The 20,216-nt window shown below is 41.9% G+C and overlaps 1 protein-coding gene across 1 annotated transcript in view; it reads left to right on the top strand.

Moving 5' to 3' along the window:
* adamts3 (ADAM metallopeptidase with thrombospondin type 1 motif, 3) overlaps positions 1 to 20,216 on the top strand; it is a 325,580-nt gene that overhangs the window by 170,056 nt on the left and 135,308 nt on the right. The window contains exon 9 of the mRNA XM_088336583.1: positions 18,714 to 18,819. Coding sequence (XP_088192709.1) covers positions 18,714 to 18,819 — 106 coding nt within the window. The remainder of the gene's footprint in view (positions 1 to 18,713; positions 18,820 to 20,216) is intronic.

Raw genomic sequence — 20,216 nt, 5'->3', positions numbered from 1 at the left:
ATGGCTTAGTTGAATGCAGCACACGACGGGAACACTCTGTTATAGGATACAAACAGCAACACACATGCATAATGTGACCTTTATCCGGGCAACAGAAAGAGTGCAATAAAATGCAGCATGCATTTATATAAATCAAATAACATTTTAAGAAGGTAATAAAATCAAATTAATACGGTTAAAGTTTGATTTTTGTGCAGTTGTTCTTGTCACACACACACTGGTTTGCTACCTGCTTGTGTCTTGGCTTCTTTACAAGGGGCGGAGCTTGGGCTGGACAGCTTGGCTCTCACACACGGGACACGGTAGGGAAACAAAACAAACAAAGGAGAAATGCGTTCACACTCCGAGTCAAATGTGATATTTATTCTGAATTTTTACAAGATTCAAAAACGTTAAACGTGTTTGGGTCATGTTTGTACCTCAAAAAACAATATTAAAATATATTTTTAAATTTGTAGCATAAACTTGCAGTTCCTGAGCCGTGTGTTGCCGAGCTTCCTGCCAGCTCATCCTTTCTTGTCCTGTCTTGTTTTACTTGACTTTTCTTGTCTCTGTCTTTTTCTCATCTTTTCCTTCCTTGGTTTTGTCCTCTTTGTGTCTTTTTACAGGTGTGGTTTTTCTGTTTCTGGTATTTTGCTTGTCTTTTTCTTTTTTTTTTTCTTTTCTTTTTTTGTATTTGTACTTGTCTTTTCATTTTCTCGTCTTTTCACTTTCCTGATTTTTTTTGTCTTTTGTTTTTGTTTTCCTGCCCTTTTTCTTGTTTTGTCTTTTATATTATTTGCCTTTTTCTTGTCTTGTTTTTCTCCTTCCCATTATCTTCTCTTATTGCTATTTTTTCCCTGTTTTTTTTCCTTGTATTGCCTTTTAATTTTTGTATGTTTCTTTGTCTTACCTTATTTTTGTCTTTTTCACTTTTGTCTTTTTTCTTGTTTTTGCTTGTCTTGTTTTATTCTTTTTTTTAATGTTTGTTCTGTTTGTCTGGTTTTGCAATGTATTTGTATTATCATGTTCTTTTTCCTTTTCTTGGTCTTGTCATTTATTGGGGCGGCAGTAGCTCAGGAGGTAGAGCGCTCGTCTTGGGATCAAAGGATCCTAGTTCGAATCCCGGCTTGTCCATGTTACATGTCGAAGTGTCCTTGGGTTAGACACTGAACCCCTAAAACCCCCAATAAGCAGGTTAGGGTCTTACATGACTGCAATACAAGGCCGCTATTGGGAAATGTAAAGCACACTGTAAAGCGCTTTGGGAAGTCATTGACTTGAAAAGCGCTATAGAAATGCAGATCATTTCATTTCATTGTCTTTTTTCCAGTTTTTTTTCTTTTCTCGTCTTTTTATTTTCCATTTTTTTCCGATTTTTCTATTATTGTCTTTTTCTTTTTTGCCATTTTTCCTGTTTTTCTTTTGGGGGGGATTTTTCTTTATTCTTTTCTTTTCTTGTCATTTTTCCAGTATTGTCATTTGTAATTTTTTTGCCTTTTTTCTTTGATTTTTCTCATACTGTCTATTTCTTTTCTTGACATTTTTCCCCGACTTTACCTTTTTCTTTGTCTTTTTCTTTTCTTGTATTTTCTCTTTTTTTTTGTCTTTTTTGTCTTTTTTTTCTTGTTCCTACCTTTTTCCTTGTCTTCTCTTGCCTTGCCTGCTTGTCTAGATGTATCACTTCCTGCCACCATTAAAGGGTGCTGGCTGCTACTATTATGAATGCTACTGAGCTGAAGTTAATTGCCATGGAGAGTATAATATTATGGCAACAAACTTTTACTTATTTACACTCCTAATTATCAAATTATCTTCATCAACGAACATCATCCTGACATTTTTTTGTGATCTTGTTTGTTTTCTTCAATGAGTAATGGGCAAAGAAAAGGAAGGAACTGTAATAGCTGCTATATATAAACTATAAGCATCTTGGCACAGGCGTACTGAGAATAATTCAGGAAGAAAAATACTTAAAATGAGAAAAAACATTCCACCATATTCCAAGTAAGACAATTTTTCTTAATTTAAGTGTGCTTTTACTTGTTTTTACCAGAAAACAAGGTGGGATAAATCTTCAAATATTACTTCAAATCAGCAAAATATTTCGTCCACTGGGGAGAGATTTTATTGATTGCTGTGCAAACCTCTCCATAGCAAGTGTCAGAACCAGAACAGGAGGAGGACCCAGATGCGTAACGTTTCTCACACAAGCTTTACTTTAAGGCACAGGTGTCAAACAGGCAAGACATCACTCAGAGAAGTGCAAGAGAAAAACAAGCTGCAGGTTGAAATATGTCAACTTAATGTTGCCAAAGCCAGGTGCCTCTCTCTCTCTCTTTTCCACCCCTTTTCTCCCACTCTCTGTCTCTGTCTCTTTCACTCTCCGTGTCTCTTTTTCTCTTCCTTTGTTGTTCTTTGTGTCTTTCTCTCTCATTGTCTTTTAACCTCTTTTGCTCTAACTTCCTTTTTTCCTTTTCTCTCTTTTCTCTTTCTTCATACCCTTCGTGCTTTCTTTTCTCTTTTCTCTCCTTCTGTCTTTCTATTTCTCTTTGGATTTCTTTCTTCCTCTCCCTTTCTTTTCCCCCTCTCACGACTTTTTATCTTTGGTTTCTCGCGCTCTGTCCCTCTCTCTTTCTTTCTTTGTCCCGCCCTCTCTTCTTTTCCCCCATCTTTCTCTTATTTCTTTATCTCTCTTTTTCTTTCTCTTGAATCTACGAGTCCGGCCCCCGACAGAATGTTTGTTCTATCGTGTGGCCCCCTAGTTAAAATGAGTTTGACACCCCTGCTTTAAGGGAATGGGGCAGTCATCCAGGTTAACACAAATGCCAGTGATTCGGCGATCGCTGGGCGGAAGAAGTAAGGCAGAAGTCTGGCGTGGTACAACAGGAAGCCAGAGGCCGACGAGATCGATACTAGTTACACGAGCAGATACCGGACCGATGGGGTCGATACCGGACAGGACGGGACAGATAGGATTGATATCAGATACAGGAGACTGGAGACAGATATCAGACCAGACCAGACAGATGGGATCGATGCCAGACACTGGAGACTGGAGTTCGATACCAGACAAGACGAGATAGACGGGGACCATACCCGATACTGGAGATTGTAGCAAGGTAACAGACAGGGTGAGACAGACAGAATCGATGCCAGACACTGGAGACTGGAGTCCGATATCAAACAGGACGAGATAGACGGGAACGATACCAGAAACTGGAGTCTGGATACCAAGATCAAACAGGACGAGATGGACGGGGACGATACCCGATACTGGAGATTGTAGCAAGGGATCAGACTGGACAAGACAGATGGGATCGATACCAAACACCGGAGACTGGAGTCAGATATCAAACAGGGCAAGATACACAGAATAGATACCGGACAGAATACACAAGCAGGATACAGGACAGCGTCAAAACACACATCTTTCGGGTGCAAAGGTTTGCTGACGAACTGACCAAGGGTGAGTGAGAGCACTGAGCTTAAACAGGAGGGAAGCCAATCAGTCAACGAGCCGCAGCTGGCGCAAAACGGGCGGGGCCGATTGGGGGCAATGGGCAACCGTGACAGCAAGTACTATAGTTGTGGTGTGTTCAAAGACCAGCTACACACTTCTGAGGTCATGAGATCGAACCTCCTGTGTGGAGTTTGCATGTTCTCCCCGTGCTTGTGTGGGTTTCCTCCGGGCACTCCGGTTTCCTCCCACATTCCAAAAACATGCTTGTCAGGTTCATTGGCCGGTCCAAATGGTCCCTAGGTGTGAATGAGCGAGCGAGCTGTCTGTCCCTTTGTGCCCTGCAATTGGCTGGCAACCAGTTCAGGGTGTCCCCTGCCCACTGCCCGATGATTGCTGGGAGGGCTCCAGCACCCCCGCGACCCTACTGAGGATAAGCGGTGCAGCTAATGAGATGAGATGAGATGAGGTTTGCGGGCGCAGCACGGCGGAGCAGTGGTTAGCGCGTGTGCAGCACAGTTCGGAGGTCATGAGATCGAACCTCCTGTGTGGAGTTTGCATGTTCTCCCCGTGCTTGTGTGGGTTTTCTCCGGGGTTTCCGGTTTCCTCCCACATTCCAAAAACATGCATGTCAGGCCGGTCCCAATTGTCCCTAGGTGTGAATGAGCGAGTGAGTTGTCTGTCCCACTGTCCCCTGCCCACTGCCTGAAGATAGCTGGGATGGGCTCCAGCACCCCCCGCGACCCTACTGAGGATAAGCGGTGCAGATAATGGATGGAAGTTCGCGGGCACCTCAACTGTCCTCAGGAGGCACCCAAATGGAGACCCCTGACGGCGCCCATTCCTCTCCGAGCCAGGCAAAGACACAAAAAGAGACAGAAAGTTAGAAACAGACATTTGAGGTGAAGCCCGGCTCCTCATTTAAAGGCTTTCGCGAGATTACCCACGATTGTCTGCCATCGTTTTGCTAATATCCAAACGAATCCGCCGGCAGTCTCTGGAGTGGCGCCACTCTTTTACCAGACTGCCATCCCATCTTGCAGCCGCATCAGTGATTTCCCAAAGGGGATCCGGCAAAAGGAATGAATTATTTCCTTCGTACAGTAATCGCACTTTGCGAAAGCCCTTTGCACCCATTTACAAATGGCCACAATGAGAATTTAATTACCGTAAATTCCGGACTATAGAGCGCACCTGATTATAAGCCGCACCCACCACTTTTCGGGAGGAAAACTGATTTTGTACATACACAAGCCGCACCTGTATATTAGCCGCATGCACCCACATTGAAAAAACGCAATACAAACACGAAATTAACCCATACCCGATACAGTCCAAAAAACACAGCCGGCAAAATGAACGGAAAATGATACCGGTACTTAATATTTAATGCAGACCTGCAGAGTCCGGGTGCCCGTTGAAAGTAATCCTAGGAAAAAAGTGTATAATTCCAAAGGTAAAGGGTGGTAAAAATATATATCCACTCTTGTCGGCCGCGTCCACAAACACGCCCCACCTTTACTCCACTTCCGGTCAGCCCGTGTTTGCCCCGCTCCTTCTTTCTCATTTGCTCGTACAAAACATATCAGAATAAGTTTCGAAAATAAATACATTACAAAAATATATACAGTTGCAAATACATATTATACATGGTTACACATATTTACAAAGAAAGACGATACACCGAGAGAGTTTTCAAAGCTTTATAATAATATTATAACTTTCATCCCAAACCGTGCCTGTGAAGGGTAGCAAAACGCTACTAGCAACACGCTCGCGACACTGTAACCGGGTATGTCAAAAAAACCTACCGTACATGTAGAAACCACGGTAAACCGTCCTCATCTTCCTCCTTATAACCGATGTCTTTAAAGTTGTCTTCCTTCAGTATGGGAAAGAGACTTTATCATATAGACGTCGTCCCACGCTCCCTTTTTCAAAAACACGCTAGCAACACGCTCGTAAAGTAAAGTTTACGTGTAGTAGCTCTGTTTCCTTCTTCGTCGAACTGCTCGATTGCGTTTAGCTTGAAAGTTGCGTCATGTGCCTTTCTTTTTGCAATTTGCATGATGAGGATATGTCTACGCTAAATTAATTTGTGCACAAACTAAAAAGTTACAGTCTAAATCTTACCTTTTGTACTCGAGCGCCGCTGGCGGCCATTAGGAAAATGACATAAATTGGCCGCGTCACTGAATAAGCCGCAGGGTTGAACGTTTGGGAAAAAGGTAGCGGCTTATAGTCCGGAATTTACGGTACTTGCAATTCTCCCATGTCGCTTGTTACCGTCGAATGTCCCAAAAAGCCGTTCGGGTGAGAGTTTGATTTGTGAGGCCGCACGCATGTTATTTGGCGTTTGTCTCGGAGTGTGACATGTTTTGAGATGGGATCATCTGAGAAAACAGAAGCAATCGAGCGGTGAGCTGACCTAAGGACATCCGTCCGGTCTTGCTCAAAATGGCCAATTGAATCCATCAAATTGCCTTGGGAAACAGACACAAAGCATTTATCATGTTCAATTATGTTTCTTGATAAGATGTTTAGAAGGATCGCTTCTCGAAGACATGTCATTGTTTGGCTCTTCGCAATGAAGAATGCTTTTCTATGTCTACCTGCGACTCGTTCTGTAAAGTGGTATGTATCGACATCATGTACCGTGGTGTTTTCCATAGAATTTTGTTTAGATAGGATTGGGTGCATTTTTAGAGCAAACTCAAGAAGCTAGATCTATAATCGAGGTGGCTCGGGCATCTGATAAGGATGCCTCCTGGACGCCTCACTCGGGAGGTGTTCCGGGCATGTCCCACCGGCAGGAGTCCCCGGGGCACGCTGGAGAGACTATGTCTCTAGGCTGGCATGGGAACGCCTCGGGATCCCGTCGGATGACCTGGAGGAGGTGGCTGGGGATAGGGACGGATAAGCGGAAGATAATGGATGGATGGATGGATAGATCTATAATAAATGTGTGCTCTTTAAAACTATTTGTCAAAATTACTCAAGGTAGTGTAGTAGCAAGATTCAGACTCACAGTCTTTGTGGACGAAAAAGGAGGCAAGGGTTCCTTTTGTGATTCAGTGGAACCTCTTACTCACAGATTTAATTCGTTCTGGAAATAGCTTTGTAACCTGAAATATTTGTAAGTAGAGACGCCTTTTGAATGTAAATGCTCTAATCCGTTCCAAGCCCTGCAAAAGTATTATCTATTTTGTAATCCATCAGAAAAGAGCATCAGAGCATGAAACAAATATATATATTAGAATTAGATTACCTCACAATAAACATAATACGAGAGGCATATAATGTGAAAAAACACAATAATAAAAATAATTCAAGTCAAGTCAGGTCATTTTTATTTGTATAGCCCTTAATCACAAAGAGTCTCAAAGGGCTAATTTATCCTTTAATGGGCCTCTTTGTGTACTGGTCTTCAGCAGTGTTTTTTTTTTACCTGGCGTTTCTTGAAAAACTAATCCAATGATGTCTGCTTTTGCCGGCTTTTGACAATCCGTCTGAAATACGTCATCATATTGATCAATAAATCAATGTGTCAACACTGTTTCTGCGTAGTTCCTTTCCACAAATTCTGAGAATTCATGGAATTTTGCCAAAATGTCTTTAATTTGGGCTGATGAAATGACGGATGCGTCCTCCTCCTTGTCGTCTGAAATCCTCCTGCATGGCGGTGTATGTTTTCATATCTTTCTATTACCTCTTGCTTTGTTCCAATGGCCAGAAAAAGTTTCTTCTTCTTCTTTTCTCCTTGTCCACTTGTTGCATGTCTTTCATGGGGTCCATTGTGAATGATATCCCTTGGTAGCGGTACCAGACATTAGTTTACAGAGAGGGAAGGGGACACGAAGAGCATGCTGGGATTCGTGCATACGCACTGTGTTACCAGGATTTTTTTACTTTGTATCCTGAAACTCCTTTGTAACTAGAAGCAATACTTTTCCAATCAGGTACTTTGTACTCTAAAACTTTTATATGTGGAGGTACCGCTTTAGTTTCTGAGAAGTTGTATTATAGTTACCGTAAATTCCGGACTATAGAGCGCACCTGATTATAAGCCGCACCCACCACCTTTTAAGAGGATAACCGCTTTTGTACTTACACAAGCCGCACCTGTATATAAGCCGCATGCGCCCACATTAAAACATGTAACACAATCACAATATTAGCCCAATCCCGACTTTGAGTCCCGCGATTGTAACTGAATATAAAGTACATAGTCCAAAAACCACAGCCGGCAAAATGAACGGAAAATGATACCGGTACTTAAGGTTTGATGCAGACCTGCAGAGTCCGGGTCCCGTTGAAAATAATCAAAGGAAAAAAAATGTATATTTCCAAAGGTAAGGGTGGGAAAAATATATATCCACTATTGTCCGCTGCGTCAACAAACACGTCTCACCTTTACTCCACTTCCCATCAGCTCCCGTTTTTGATTCGCCCGTGGAAAACATATCAGAATAAGTCTCTAAAATAAATACATTACAAAAATATACAGTTGCAAATACATATTATACATGGTTACACATATTGACAAAGAAAGATGGTACACCGAGAGTTTTCAAAGCTTTAATAATAATATTATAACTTTCATCCCAAACCATGCCTGTGAAGGGTAGCAAAACGCTGCTAGCAACACGCTCGCAACACAGTAAAAAAAAAAACATACTGTACATGTAGAAAAAACGGTAAAGTGTCATCAAAGTCGTCTTCCTTCAGTATGGGAAAGAAATTTAGTCGTAAAGACGTCGTCCCACGCTCCCTGATTCCAAAACAAGCTAGCAACACGCTCGCAAAATAAAATGCACGTGCAATAGCTCTGTTTCCTTCTTATCGGATTGCTTTTAGCTTGAAAGCTGCGTCACGTGCCTTTCTTTTTGCAATTTGCATGATAAGGGTAAGTTTACGCTAATTTAAATTGTGCACAAGCTAAGAAGTTGCAGTCTTCCTCTGCGCATATATTCCACCAGTCCAAATCTTACCTTTTGTACTCGAGCGCAGCTGGCGGGCGTTAGAAAAATGACATAAATTGGCCGCATCACTGAATAAGCCGCAGGGTTGAACGTTTGGGGAAAAAAGTTGCGGCTTATAGTCTGGAATCTAATATAATTGGGGCCATTCCTTTACCTCATTTTACCAAGTGTCGAAAAACAACATCTCATGTTTGTTATTTATCGAACAATTTCCCTGAATATATTATTACCTCAGGAAAAGCGAAGAAAAAGACGGATCGATCATTTTGTCCAATTTCTGGCATCATTTCAGTAATGGTTGCTGTAAACACCGAGTTATTATTAAGCACAATACTTTTTTTCATCATTTTCGGACACCTTTCAATAACAGAGATCGTGTCTTTTGAATCCATCCCTGAAAGTGTTTTTCTCATTTTTTGAAAAAAAGAATAGAAAAATGCACGTTGTCGAAAAAGGGACGTAAGCTCGAGGTTGTTACTAGTTAGCAAGTGCCGTAGCAAGGTCCTTTGAGCAATTAAATGACATTGGAGTAAAGTACAGAGTAATTATGTGAGACAAAGAACCACATCCAGCTGTTTCTTTAAATAGAAACCATTTTTGGTTTCAAAACACTGCTAGCTTACCGCTAACACTAAAAAGCTAACGAGCCCTTTCTAATGCTAACAGGAACTACTTACCGTATTTTCGGCACTAAAAGGCACACCGGGTTATAGGGCGCACCCCCAAAAAATAGATTTTGGTCCTATATTTTCCATACATAAGGCACACCGGATTATAAGGCACTACGATGGAAACGTCGACAAAACAGTCAGATAGTTCAGTCCAACTTATTACCCCCTTAACATTCCGAAAGCTTGCAAAGAAGCGAACATTTCTTAGTCTCCATTTTATTTTTTGCTGGCAACTGTGTGGACAGCAAAGTAAAAATTTTATTGTGCAGGGAAACGGGGTTCTTTACTGTGCATATGACAATAAACACTTTGAATTGAATTTCGTTTAAAAATAGACTCATCACAGAAACATCAAGATCATTCTAAAAAGGGATACCGGGAAAATATAAAGGCGCATAGCTCACCTAAGTTCTCTTGCAGCCATCACGTTCAATAACGATACGTAACCATGGTCTTCTTACAACCGTGAGTGTAGTAAATCCAGGAGAGTCAAATATTTACAAATACAGAATAGTAAAAAAATGTTTTCTCTATGCCGTAGTGCAACCCAACGTGTGATTCATATTCATAGTTTTCGGCCAATTGCAGCTTTTGTTTCGCCCCTTTAGCCTATGCCATTCTGTAAATGATAAAAAGGATCCGCCCCTTTACCTCCGAATAACTTTAGCCAATAGTGACTGATTCAAATGATGATTGACACATTGGTTAGGAAATGAAACGCCGGTATATAAATCCCAGCATACACCGCGGATGACTTCGCCTTCGGGGGAAAATCGAGTCTGCGGCTGCTTGCCTTAGTTGCAAGACTTTGCGACTTAATATTGATCCATATATAAGGCGCACTGTATTATAAGGCGCATGGTCAGCTTTTGAAAAAAAATAAAGGCTTTTAGGTGTGCCTTATAGTGCGGAAAATACGGTACTTTGGGAATATTATTACTCCTAATGATAAATGCTCACCCAAAACTACTGTATTTCTTTTACATAGTGGAATCCCTTCCTAAGGTCACCCCTATGTTTGTCTGGCAGCTTGCTGCTATGCTGTGCTTCGTGGCACTGTTTCGATTCTTGTCCCCAGTCAAGACCTACACCATTTTTGAGTGAAATCTCATGTTTTTGTGAGATTGCTCACAATTCCATCTAAATGCGACATCTATGCGTCTCCTGTGACTTTGAAGCTTCTCTTGTTTGATTGCCATCATATCCCGATGATGGCAATGCATTGTTAGTGGAAGTGCTCATGGATGCTAACGCTGTAGCATAACTAGCAATTTGAAAGTGATTGTGCAACCGGGAGACTGAACAGAGTTAGTTATCCACCTAAATATGAAAGACATCCAAAACTTCACTTACCCTCCAATGAATGCTTTCTATGTTTTTATCCGCCATGCTGTGTTGATTTCTACGCTACGCGGAAAAACATAGAACCCGATCTGCCAAGGCAAGATAATTAAAGATGAATGAAACGAAGGTTCGCAAGTTGGAGGAAGCTGAAAAACAAACTCCGACAATCGTTTTTACAAAAGAACTTTGCGAGCACATTGTTTTATAACTATTATTCAGGACAAAAATGACAGTCAAAATTAGCCTCATCACTCTTAAGTACTTAAGAGAGAGATTGATAAATTTGATGTGGTGTATTTATACTGATATGGGACACAGGTGTCACACCAACAGACCCAGTTGTGGCTATACACCGCTGATTAATTTTGAATATTGAAGTTCATTAAATAATGCATGCTCATTTTTGAGACACTTAACGATAAAAACCCACACAACCAACTTTAATTACCTACAAATGCTAATCAAGCACACAGACAATTTTGTTGAGTGAGCATTAGGGTTAGGCGGAGCTCTGCAACAGACACACTCTCTTCTCTCTTACACACGCCCATTGCGCTGAAGGGAAATAAATACATAAACTTTCCCTTTGCAGTTTTTTGGCGACATATTTACTAAAGAACTCTGCTTGCACCTTGTTTTGAAGCTGTTATTTATGAAAAAAATAAAGATCAAAATTAGCCTCAATGATCTTAAGGAACTGTGGGAGAGAGACAAGTTTAAAGTGGTATATGGTGTCATAATAGTCTGTAGTTTGCAATAGTCTTTGATCTGTGCAGCCCTTTGAGACTATTGTGATTAAGGGCTATACAAATAAACTTGACTTATCGTATATTTAGTGGATTTGTCATGATGACTGATGTGACTCACCTGTGCCCGCTCATTTGCGGCCAACCACCGCGGGTTCTGATTGGCTCCCTGTCGCTATTTGAACTCAGTCCTATCAGTTCCCCGTTGTAAGTCCATCTGCGAACCTAAGCCTTTTACGACCCTGACTCCCACCTGTCCGGTTTTTGCTCCCGTCTGTCTCTGGCTACGAGGTGTTTTGATCCTGACCACGTCTGCTCTCCTGTCCCGGCTTACAACCTCTTTTTGTCCTCGACTACGTCTACTCTACCGTTCCGCTTAAGACTCGTTTCCGACTCCGACCACGTCTTGCTCTCCCAGTCCCGGCTACCGACCAGATTTTCCATCCCCTATGCACCATTGCTCGCTACGTAAGATCCACTTCCGTGTTCGGATCACACTCCGAGTACGAGAGGGACTCGCTTCCCGCGTCCAGCGAACACCGGATTGTGGGCGCTGCCCTTCCTCTTTCTTTCAATAAAATTGTGAGAAAACGTTACGCGATTGGGTCTGGCCTGTGTGCTGGCCATGACACTCTCTTACACGCACCCACTGTGCTGAAGGGAAATACATACATAAACGTTTCCTTTGCATTTTTTGGGTGACATTTTAACTAAAGAACTCTGCTTGCACCTTGTTTTGAAACCATTATATATGAAAAAATAAAGATCAAAATACGCCTTAATGATCTTAAGGAACTGTGGGGGGGAGACAAGTTTAAAGTGGTATATTTAGTGGAATGGGACCAGGGTTAGGTAGGGTTACTTTAACTGGATTACTTTCAATTACTTTTGGATTACTCCAATACCAAATATGCCAATTAAAGACAAAAGAAACTAAATATGAATAAAATGACTAAATTTTGTGCAGGCTTGGGGAGTAACGGAACACATGGAACGGCAAAAATGATGTTGGCGAGCTTTTTGGATTTATTTTCATTTTGTTTCCGTCGCATTTTATGTTAGTTTTGCCGGAGATCAAAGAGATCAAAGCCAGGAGAGAAAGCTTACCACGTGTTGTGAGTCATCATTTTATTCATATTTAGTTTATTTTGTCTTTTATCAGCATATTTGGTATTGGAGTAATCCAAAAGTAATTGAAAGTAATCCAGTTAAAGTAACCCTACCCAACCCTGAATGGGACACAGACTCTGGTATTATTTTTATTATTATTATTATTGTTGAATATATTTCATCAAATCATCTCACTGTCAGGACCAGAACGGAGACAGGACCCACTTGCGTTACGTTTCTCACAGTTTTATTGAAAGAAAGGAAAGGGTTGCCCCCAAGATTTGGTGATCGCTGGGGGGCGGGAAGCAAGTCGCTCTGAACACGGAAGTGGGACTTCCGTGGCGAGCGATGGTGGTGTCGGGAACAGTAAAACGGGTCAGTAGCCGGGACAGGAGAGCAAAAAAGTGGTCGGGGTCGGAAGCGAGTCGTAAGCCAGGAAACGAGAGTAGACGTGGTCGGGGACAAAAAAGGTCGAAAGCCGGGACAGGAGAGTGATCAGGATCAAAAACGGGTCGAAGCCGGGGGAGCAAAAAACAGGTTGGAGTCAGGGTCGAAAAAAGGCTTGCCTAGTATAAACTGAGGTTCAACAGGGGACAGATAGGAGTGGGGTTATTTTGCTATTATGGCTCTTTGGGTCCAAACCACTGTTATAGAAGTTAAAAACAGGCACTGGTTTCAAATGGGCAAGCCGGCACATGCTGTCACCTTCGATCCAAAGATGACTGCTGAGAGGAAAGCGTCTTTTCGCCAGTTTCGCCACATGACGAATACGTGTGAATCACAGCACACGCCTGCACGTTGTTTGTTTGATCAAAATTCAAAGGTACAAAAGCCTCAGGCCTGTTCCGCTGAAAGAAATGTCAGCCTTATTATGCCTGGAACAAAGACAACGTAGCGGCGCAATTCCTCATTTTTTTTTTATTCAAAGTTGTAATAATTACCTGCTCAAAAACTTGGAGTTATGTACTCGGGGAAAACATTTTTTTCCCTGTCCAATTCCAGATTAAAATAATTTTTCAAACGCTGTTTTAATCTCCTCTCACATGGCAGCTATAGCTAACAACTTATAATGAAATTCAGACATCAAACTCAATTAGATTATTTCCTGTGTAGGTCTCTGAGATGCTTTCAAAGTCATTGTGGAATTTGTAGTACTGGGGAAAAAATTGAAATAAGGTCGGTTACATGAGCATCAACATGTTAGCAGTGTGTTTGAACAATTGGCTAACAACCAGGGTTGGGTAGGGTTACTTTAACTGGATTACTTTCAATTACTTTTGGATGACGCCAATACCAAATATGCTAATAGAAGACAAAAGAAACTAAATATGAATAAAAGGATGACTCACAACACGTGGTAAGACTTCTCTCCTGGCTTTGATCTCTTGGAATGCGACAGGAACAAAATGAAAATAAATCCAAACAGCTTGCCAACATCATTTTTGCCGTTCCGTGTATTCCGTTACTCCCCAAGCCTGCACAAAATGTAGTCATTGGATTCATATTTAGTTTCTTTTGTCTTTTATTAGCATATTTGGTATTGGAGTCATCCAAAAGTAAATGAAAGTAATCCAGTTAAAGTAACCCTACCCAACCCTGTATATCACAGGTGTCAAACAGGCGGCCCGCGGGCCAGATCAGGCCCGCTAAGGGTTTGAATCCGGCCTGCAAGACAACACTAAGAAAAGCGCAAGAGAAAAACAAGCTGCAGGTTGAAATATGTCAAAAGCCAAGGTGCCTCGAACAAAGACACTGTACTTGTATTTATTTCTCTCTCTCTCTCTTTCTTTCTCTTTTCCACCCCACTCTGTCTCTGTCTCTCTCACTCTCTGTGTCTCTCTTTTTCTCTTCCATTGTTGCCCTTTGTCTCTTTCTCTCTCTGTGTCTTTTAACCTCTTTTGCTCTAACTTCCTTTTTCATTTTCTCTTTCTCTCTTCATACCCTTCACGCTTTCTTTTCTCTTTTCTCTCCTTCTGTCTTTCTATTTCCCTTTGGATTTCTTTCTTCCTCTCCCTTTCTTTTCCCCCTCTCTCACAACTTTTTATCTTTTGTTTTTCACGCTCTCTCTCTTTTTCTTTCTTTGTCCCGCCCTCTATCCTTTTCCCTCCCTCTTTCTCTTATCTTTTTTATCTCTCTTTTTCTTTCTCTTTAATTTAGTAGTCCGGCCCCCGACAAAATGTTTGTTCCATCGTGTGGCCCCTGAGTTAAAATGAGTTTGACACCCCTGCTGTATATGATACATATTTATGTATATGTTTATCAAGAAAAAACTCAACAAACCTTTTAAAAAACCAAAATATACGGAGCTACTTTTAGTACTTTTTTTGTTTTAACACAGCAAAAAGTCCAGCTTAACTAATGCTTTTATTTCATTTTTTTGGTAAGGGATAGGCGAATATGAGGTCAATACCATCTTTAAGTAATCAAGTTAAAGTAACCCTACCCAACCCTGCTAACGACCAATAATAAGCCTTTAGGCATGAAAGATCATTTTATTCATAACTATATAAGAAGTAATGGTGGACTTTGCAAAAACGAAGAGAAATGAAGGAAACAAGGTCAGATTTTAGCTACATGAGCATCAACGTGAATTTGGTTCTACGCTATTTTAGTCTTCAAGATATTTTGCATTTTGTAGAATTGTAAAATAAAGGACTTAATGATATGCTATTAGCTCTATTAGCATTAACACATTAGCATCCAATAACAAAATGAGCCTCCGGACGTCAAAGCAAATTTGATTCTTTACCATTTAAGTCTTCATGACACATTTGTATTCACTATTGACTTTATATAATTTACAAAAAAAGGAAATTAGGACACCTTTTTAGCTTTATTAGCATCAACATATTACCAGTGTGATTTCAATAAAAAGAACTGCTGACAAAAAGATGTGGATAATGGAGAGCTAGCTTGCCACTCGAATAACCCAGATTTCCAATTGTCCGAGGAAAACGAGGAATTTTCCCAGGAGGGAAAAACAACCCTGGCCTTTTAAAAAAGCTAACAAAAGAAACATATTCAGTCTTATTTTTTGAATGTCGAGCTGTCTGCGGCCATCCGTCAAGGAAAATGGAAGCTAGTTATAATAACATAGAAAATAGGCAAGTCAAGTAACAATATAGAAAAATATAATCAACAGAGACATCATATATTAAAAGGAGATATCAAATATTATTATCTGTTACCATTAGCATTGTTGTTATAGTGCATCAAAGCAGACCTTAAATAATTAGCTGACAGTATGTGCCATAACAAATAATTAACAAGTAGTGAACCCAAATGCGTAACTTTTCACACAATGCTATATTAAGGGATCGGGGAAGTCAGGACGAGAGGAAAAGACAGTGATCGGGTGCTTGCTGGGCAGGAGAAGCAGGAAGCCCTCACGATCGGTAGCAAGTCATGTAGCCGGGACAGGAGAACGAAGCGTGGTCGGGATCGGAAGCAAGTCAGGTAACCGGAAGTGATCGGGAAGCTAGGGACAGGGGATTGATACAGGAAACAGGGGACAGAATTAGGCAGGATGTAGGTCGGAATCTAAACGGGAGCCAGTCATAAAGTGCTTGCCTTGCATAGGCGGAGATTCGGTGACAGACTGACCAAAAGTGACAGAGAATTAAGTGCTTAAATAGGGAGAGGGATAATTTGGAAACGAGTGGTAGCTGGGGCTGAAAGAGTGAGCGCAGGTGAGGGCAATAAGCGGGCAAGTGACAGAATTGTGACAAAGTATGCTTATTTAAAGTATGTTTTTTTTTCTTTATTTTCTAGAAAAAACACATATCGTCTGAATTCATCTTTCGCGGTGTCGACTTTTTAAAAAATATTTTAGTTTTTTGTAAAATTAAATCTTAATTGGTGTCTAGTGATGGGCAATAGGTGGTGATTAAGCTCCTGTCTTTTTGCGCTCTCTCAGAAAGTGGCCTTTTTTTTCTCGATAATAAACAGTTTATTTAGGTCAATGATGACCGACAGGGCCTTTTTAGAATAATCCACAGGCTGTCAAGATTTTTTTTTTTTTTTTTTTTTTTTTGACATTGTTTTGCGGCTTTTTTTTAGGCACAGTATGAAAAAAACGTGGATCACTCATTGACAAGAGGAAACCAGAAAATAGTTTCACAAAAACAGCTGTTTAATACAATCCTATGTTATATAAACATAAGAGAAATTATAATAAACAAAAAAGAACCTCCTGAGTTCTTAAACTTCCCATGCAAATTCAATCGTGATGCATTCATGATAATAGGAAGTCTTAATGAGTGGCTTTGATGTCCACATGGTGACGTGCAATTTAGCTTAGTCCCCATTTAATTGCTCATTAGCCTCTGATGAGTGGATTAGGTTTTGTTATTTAAAATGGAAAACGATTGTGTTCCTGTTATGTCCCCTTTCTGTCTGTTTGTTTGAGTTGTCCGCATGTTCAATTTTGTTCTTACCGTTACTTACAAGATGAGTGTGTAATATTTAGAGCCACCCAGTAGTACAAACTGTCAGGACAAAAATGGAAACAGGACCCAATTGCGTAACATTTACCACGAGTTTTATTGAAGGAAAGAGGAAGGGATGTGCCCACGATCCGGTGTTCGCTGGACGCGGGAAGCAAGTCGCTCTCGTACTCGGATTGTGATCCAAACACGGAAGGGGATGGTGGTGTCAGGGACGGGAAAACTGTTCGGTAGCCAGGACTGGGAGAGCAAGGCGTGGTCGGGGTCGGAAACGAGTCGTAAGCCAGGACGGGAGAGTAGACGTAGTCGGGAACAAAAATGGGTCGTATGCCGGGACGGGAGAGCGGTCGGGTCGGGATCAAAACAGGTCGGGAGCAAAAACGGGACAGATGGGAGTCAGGGTCGAAAAAGTTTTGCCTAGTATACACAGAGGTTCGCAGACGGACTGACAACCGGGGATTGACAGGACTGGGTTTGAATCGGGACAGGGAGCCAATCAGAGCCCGCAGCGGTTGGCACCAAATGAGCAGGCACAGGTGATTCACATCGGTAATCATCCTAATTTCCGACTCAGACTGTGTTCTTTTCTTCATTCTAATACAATCTCGAGGTTTAACCTTGACAATAAAAACAATTAAATCACACTTAAACTTAAATGGTGTTATTTGAGGCTTTGTTATTTTTAATGAGAATGTCCTTATATTACAATGCTCAGTCAATGGGGGTAGCAAAACGTCCTGTCTGCTAGTTGTATTCATAATCAGAACAGATAGGTGCAAATTTTTATACCTCAGTAAAAACACTTGTGTGATTTATTGCCCGATACATTAAATAACACGAATGATAATCCTTAAAAAGTGTCACGGACCAGAAACGGACACAGGACCCAATAGCGCTCGTTTTCTCAGTTTTTATCGAAAAAGAGGGAGAGTAGGGCTTACTTCCACGATCCGATGGCTGACGGACAAAAGGAGCGAGCGGTGCGGAAGTGGAACTACCGTGTCTGGCGAGGAGGATCGGATACAGGCGGGAATAGCAAGTCGTTGGCCGGGACTGGAGATCAAAGGCGGTGTCCAGTTCGTAGGCGAGGTCGGTAGCAGGAGGCAGGCAGGTCACGGGGCAAAACAGGTCAGGTAACAGGCAGGCAGAACGGGGCGTAATCAGGTCCGGAAACAGGTCAGCAACAAAGATCAGGCAGAAAAAAGCAGGGCAAAAACGGAGTTGGACGAAAAGGCTAACTGAGCTGACGGCAACAGTTTGCATAACGATCTGACGGCTTCCTCTTGGAAGCCGGGGGTTTAAAAAGAGAGTGACAGCCAATCAGCTGTCCGGGCTGTTGGCGCCAATTAAGCTGCCGCAGCTGCGCTCAATAAGCAATCGTGACAAAATGTTGGTCAATGTTGCAGATTGTGAAAGTTTTATACCTTATGGCCGGCCTTACACACAAAGACCACACCCGGAATCATTGTGAGTCCGAACAATAGTACCCATCCATTATCTGCACAACTTATCCTCAGTAGGGTCACGGGGTGCTGGAGCCTATCCCACCTATCTTCAGGCAGTAGGCAGGGGACACCCTGAACTGTTTGCCAACCAGTCGCAGGGCACACAGAGACAGATAACTCACTCATTCACACCTAGAGAGAATTTGAACCGGCTAATTTAACTGACATGAATGTTTTTGTAATGAGGGAGGAAACCGGAGTGCCCGGAGGAAACCCAGGCAAAAAACGGGAGAACATGCAAACTCTGCACAGGAAGGCTGGTGGCTGGATTTGATCCCATGACCTCAAAACTGTGCTGCGGATGCGCAAACCACTCATCCACCGTGCCGCCCCCAATAACTATGTTAATGTAAAGAGTCAACAACAAAAACAGCATTTTGGAAAAAATGGGCTAAGCATGTTATTTTGTTGCTCACCTAATATTTATCCAACTCAACTTTCCCAATTTGTTCAAATTTGTATTTCTTTTAGGTTACGCTCCCGTGACCGGAATGTGCCACCCAGTCCGAAGCTGCACCCTCAACCATGAAGACGGATTCTCCTCCGCCTTCGTGGTAGCTCACGAGACGGGCCACGTGTAAGTGCCGCACGCCCCAAAACAAACAAAAAAATGAGATTCCGTGAGATTCATGTCGCTCATTTTATTATATTTAACCCTTCTGAAACTGAGATCTACATTTTGTGCGCGTTACTTTAAAAATAGTTATTAGTTAGGGTTAGAACAAGCCAAGTCAGGTCATGTTTATTTGTGACGCCCTTAATCACAAGGAGTCTCAAAGGGCTGCACGGACCACAGACTATTAGAGACTACAGACTATCATTTCACCATCCCCTGATCTAAAACCTACATCAGGGAAAGGAAAAACTCAACATGAGGATAATGAAAAAAGCTTGAGCAGGGACATGAGGTAATCCCCCTCCAGGATGACCAGGCCGCAATGGATGCCACAATAACAAAGTCATTTAAGCCTAGATTTAAACGGTTCCACTGAGGTTGCAGATAGACTCTCAGGGGGAACAGCATTCCACAGCACCGGGGCAGTAATGGCGAACGATCTCGAACTTGCGGATTTCTTCTTGGCTCTTGGGATCACCAGTACACCAGCATTATCAGAGCGAAGGCTAGTCCTTGATTAATTTCATTTGGGGGAGATAATCTCCACATGATATGTTCTGTACCACAATTTGTCTAATGCAATCAAGTGTTTTTATTAAACTTCAGTGCTGGGTTACTTAATTACCGTACTTTCTGGATTATAAACACCTGAAAACCCCAAATTGGCTAGAAATTTGAAAGTGTACCTTACATAACATCAGAATACATGTTTTTTTTTTTTTTTGTGTGGCTCACTATAGAGTGTCACAGGAGACCGGACCAGAACAGAGGCAGGAAAGGAGAACTCAACTGCGTTGACGGTCAAAACTTTTATTTAGAAAAATAAAAGTCGTCCAAAACTCCGGGACAAAACAGAACAAAAACAGGCTTTGACTCAAAACGTGAAAACACAGGTTTCCTCCGAATCAAACAAAACAGGGCAGAACAAAACAGAACGGAAAATGCAGACAGAAAATGCAATGAGCCAGCACCCGCAAAACCCAAAACCCACCCTTAAGTAGCAGACGCGCAAATTAGGCGATCTGCTTCAGCTGTTGCCCAGGGGGCGGGGCCAGCCGGTCACCACGGCGACCATGCTGGACACGACATAGAGAGTCAGGTCTTTCGGGTCTCAAACGGCTCTTCAGGTTGTTTTTGTTGCTTTAATCCCTACATTTACAATTATTATGTAACATTATGTCAAGACCAGAACGGAAACAGGACCCGTTACATGAGTTACATTTTTCATTTTGCGTTAGAAGTTTTATTAAAAGAAAGAGGAGGGGCTGCGCCCACGATCAGGTGTTTGCTAGGCGCGAAAAGCAAGTCGCTCTCGTACTCGGATTGTGATCTGAACACTGAAGTGGATCTTCTGTAGC

This window comes from Urocampus carinirostris, chromosome 5 (genome assembly GCF_059441175.1).
Source record: "Urocampus carinirostris isolate Australia breed hairy pipefish chromosome 5, RoL_Ucar_1.0, whole genome shotgun sequence".
Taxonomy (NCBI): Eukaryota; Metazoa; Chordata; class Actinopteri; order Syngnathiformes; family Syngnathidae; genus Urocampus; species Urocampus carinirostris.
The sequence above is the reverse complement of the archived record's forward strand: the minus strand, read 5'-3'. Positions and strand labels throughout refer to the sequence as shown.